Source organism: Sinocyclocheilus anshuiensis, unplaced genomic scaffold (genome assembly GCF_001515605.1).
Source record: "Sinocyclocheilus anshuiensis isolate Anshui unplaced genomic scaffold, SAMN03320099.WGS_v1.1 scaffold392, whole genome shotgun sequence".
NCBI lineage: Eukaryota > Metazoa > Chordata > Actinopteri > Cypriniformes > Cyprinidae > Sinocyclocheilus > Sinocyclocheilus anshuiensis.
This window is the reverse complement of record NW_015557091.1, coordinates 248,664-252,777: the sequence shown is the minus strand read 5'-3', so window position 1 is coordinate 252,777 and position 4,114 is coordinate 248,664. Positions and strand designations below refer to the sequence as shown.

General features: G+C 36.8%; 1 protein-coding gene across 1 annotated transcript in view; it reads right to left on the bottom strand.

The window, feature by feature from the left end:
- Positions 1-4,114, bottom strand: part of LOC107677110 (ankyrin repeat and fibronectin type-III domain-containing protein 1-like) — an 82,123-nt gene that overhangs the window by 28,847 nt on the left and 49,162 nt on the right. Inside the window, exon 5 of the mRNA XM_016471907.1 lies at positions 2,285-2,407. Within this exon, the coding sequence (XP_016327393.1) occupies positions 2,285-2,407 (123 nt within the window). The remainder of the gene's footprint in view (positions 1-2,284; positions 2,408-4,114) is intronic.

Below are 4,114 nucleotides of genomic sequence, written 5' to 3'. Positions count from 1 at the left end.
TGCGTGTTTCTGTGGCGGGCGTATGCGTTCTAATCCACTCAGATTAAGAGATTAAGCGCGGGAGTATTTCTGTGCATGCGGCGGTATGCGCGTGTGTTGACGCAGTAGTAGTCACTCCCCTGTGAGAGTGTTTGCTGTGTGGAGTTCAACTGCCCGCCACCTGTTCGCCCCCCACCCCAGGGGGCAAATCTCTCTAATTCTGATGAGCAGAGACAGAAGACCGTCGCCATGGGGATGTTCTGCAAGGGGACGAGACGCGCATGTGAGCGCGGGATCAATCAATGTATGAATGCGTGTGCGCCGATGTGTCTTTGTGCATCGGCCCCGTACGTGTGTGTGTGACGTTAGGCCTGTCTAAGAGGCTCTGGCGACAGACAGCTCGGCGTGCAGGAGGTGACAGGGAGTCTGCTTGAGTCTCTGTGCAGTCCCGAAAACAGGGGGGCCCAGCCCGCATCATGCCCAGCCAGGGTGGCTACATCCTGGGGACACGTTGCCCCGAGACTCCCCGGAGTTATATGTGTCTCTGGAGCCCGGCTCCCAATCTGCCATATGCCACGACCCAGATGCGGCCGCCGATACAAACCTCTTCTTATGCACAAACAAAAGCACATAAACTCGTAGTTCAACACCATAAAAGTACATACTAGCAGGTTTACAATGGGCTGATTTAAATACCTTTTAACTGAAAATCCTTTACTTAAAGGGATAGTTCAGCCAAAAATGAAAATTTTGTCATCATTTACCCACCCTCAAGTTGTTCCAAACCAGTTTCTTTCTTCTGTTGAACGTAAAGGAAGATATTCTGAAGAATGCTGGGAAACAAATAGTTGCCGGTAGCCAATGTGTTCCATAGTATGAAAAAAAAATGCTATGGAAGTCAATGGGTACCATCAACCAAAATACATTAAAATGTCTTGTTTTACATTCAACAGAAGAAAGAAACTCATACAAATTATGACATTTTTAATTTTTAGGTGAATTATCCCTTTAATTTGGTTTTCCCAGTCGAAAACGACCGGCCTTTTAAAAATTGCTTGTATTTCGCTTATTTATATAATCTCTTATTATGCTGTATTACCACCAAATCTTGGATTCGATCTTCCAATTAGCACAGGTTTTGTATTTCTTTTTGGAATTGATTGGTCGTAGGCCTCATTTTGGAGTGAAAAAAGCATTATTTATGGATAATTTTGGATATGTCCATTCAAAAACAGAGGTTCATGAGCTCAGATCAGTGAGGTCTATGATCAACCAGTTCCAAAAAGAAATACAAAATCTGTGCTAACCGACAGAAAACAAGTTGACAAAGAGATTGAATCCAATATTTGGTAATAATAAAGCGTAATGATACATTTATAAGCAATTTTTTGCTGGGAAGACCACAAGTGTAACAAAGTGGGGAAAAATCCTAAAAAAGTACAAAAATTATCCAGTTTTTGGGGAAAGCTGTTATACCATATGTGTGCGAAGTCAGTAAGTTTTAGTCCAATGTGATAACATTAACTAGCAATTTCTGCACATATGAACATATTTCATTCAACAAAAAAATGTGCAGTATAGATATATATATATAAATTATCAAAAATAAACTATTAAATAAAATCATATGGGCCTATTTAATTATATGTTTGCCATTATATCTATATTATTGACTAGCTTTTTATATAATGTTGGACACAAAGTATGGCCAACTTTATTTGCATACATACAGTATACTCATATAAAGAGATATATACTATATATCAAATCTGATTGATTGCTTGTATCATCGCAAAATGTAACTATATTATCATCCAGCTCTAAACTGCTAAATGCGACATCATGATTTTGTGTAAAGCTGCTGTGAAACAATGCATATTGTGAAAAGCACCATTAAAAATTGATGTGTCCAAATGAGTAATTGTGGTCAAACTTTGGTAATTTTTCTTAAACAGTAAAAAAAGGCAGAGAGATTCATGTGCCTTTAAAACAAAGTGCATGTTGATGATCTCAGAAAAAGCACCTAAGAAAAGCATGTTGGAAGTGAGTCAGATTTGTGAGTTTTGGACATGCATCAGCCGTGACAGACGGAGAGGGTGGAGAGCAGAGAGACAGTCAGAGCTGGAGTCATGATGTCTGTAGAGATGAGCAGAGGAAAAACTTTGGGTAACTAGCAGCATTCAGAACCAGCATGGCTTCTCTGGCATCTTTTGAGTCCAAATGGCTGGTCAACCTCTCGCAAACTAATTTTAGCTGTTTAAAATGACATTATTGAAAACATAGACTGATGCAAATGTTGTGGTACCAGTCCACGCTGAGAGAGCGCCTCCTGTAGGCCGGAGGTCTGGACGACTGGCTCCTGTCCTCCTTGCAGTGTTTGTCCTTCAACGAGCGTCTCTGGGTGAACTTCACAATCCCAGACTCAGTCCTAAGAAACACAAACAGACAGAAATAGCATGATTACTCTAATACATACACGGATTTACTCAATGTTTCAATAAACACACTGCTTGACAGCAGTCCAGAGCTTTACCAAACATTCCCATCATAATGTTTCATCATGATCCATGTGCATAAATATTTGATCTTCAATTACACACAAATAGTACAATTAATTTCAGTAATTTCAGTGTCACTTTAAAAATGTAGATCAACTTTTTCTATCACTTCAATCAAAAATCCTTTTGCCCAAAATGGATGAAGATCATGAAAATAAAATAAAACATAATAATAATAAAATTATTATTATTATTATTATTCATAGCAAAAAATATATAACTAACAAATATGGATAATGATATGAAACAAAACAAATAATAAGCATATAAATAATAAATAATATCATTTATTAATAAATAAAATTAATAAATATAAACAATATTTAAAAACAATAAATGAATGAACAAAATTAAATTTTTTCATTGTTTTACATTCTTCAAAACCCTAAAATTTTGCTTATTTCCAGGTTTTCACCAGTCCAGAGCTTTACCAAATATTTTCCATCATGTGTATAAATATTTGATCTTCAATTACAAACAAATAGTACAATTAACCATTTCAGCATCACTTTAAAAATGTAAACACTTTAGCTTGGTTAAATCAAAAATAAATAAATAAAACATATTTAATAATAAAATTATTATTATTATTATTAATAAATACATAAACAAATAAATAATAAAATGTGGATAATATAACAAAACAACTAAATAATAAACATATATTAAATTTAAATAAATAAATACATTCTTTTTACTGTTTTACATCTTTCAAAATTCTAAAATGTTGTTTGTTTCCAGGTTTTAATTTTTGCATTTTTATTTATTTATTTATTTTTAATCCCAGGTTTTCCATTTTTAAAAGATTTTATATGAGGTCTGAGACTTTTGGACCAACTGTATATTTAAAAAAAAAAATAATTTAAAAAAACTTAGAAGGAAAATATGTCTAATTATCAAGAAAATAATGTCACAATAAGGTGCGATATGACCTGGAGATGTTCTCCAAGAGATTCCCGTAAAACTTTATGTAAGAGGGATTGCACGTGTTGAATTTGTCGTCTCATTAGCAACAGTGTCGTCATAACAGCAGCAGCGGACGCTATATGCAGATCTGTGCGTGTGAGGCTGACAGAGCTGCAAATGCGTGAATGAACGATCCTGCAATCGCTTAATGACAAACAAGTCAACAAGTGTGACTGAAGAATGTTTAAACAGTGAAGGACAAGGTCAGCGGGCGAACGGCGGTGCCAGTGCGTCCCAAACGCTCATGCCACGGAGAGGTGACCGCATCCGTATTTCTAGAGGGAATGTTCCTAGAAAGAAGCCGTTTGGGAATAAGACAGGAAGAAGGACAGCGGGATGAATCTGATTCCGGCGGCAGCTGTTCTGGATGACACTGCGCTCGGTAGGGGTCCCATGTGCTGATGTAATGCCATTAGAAGATTTCTTTCAGTAGGAAGGCCTGAGTGATGACATCACCTCCTTCAAGAGCACACACAAACGCCGGTATAAAAATAAATACCAAACATAAACACGGCACAAGTCAATGCTTAATTTGTATGCACTTTGAGACATGATTGAGAGAGAGAGAGAGAGAGAGAGAGAGAGAGAGAGAGAGAGAGAGAGAGAGAGAG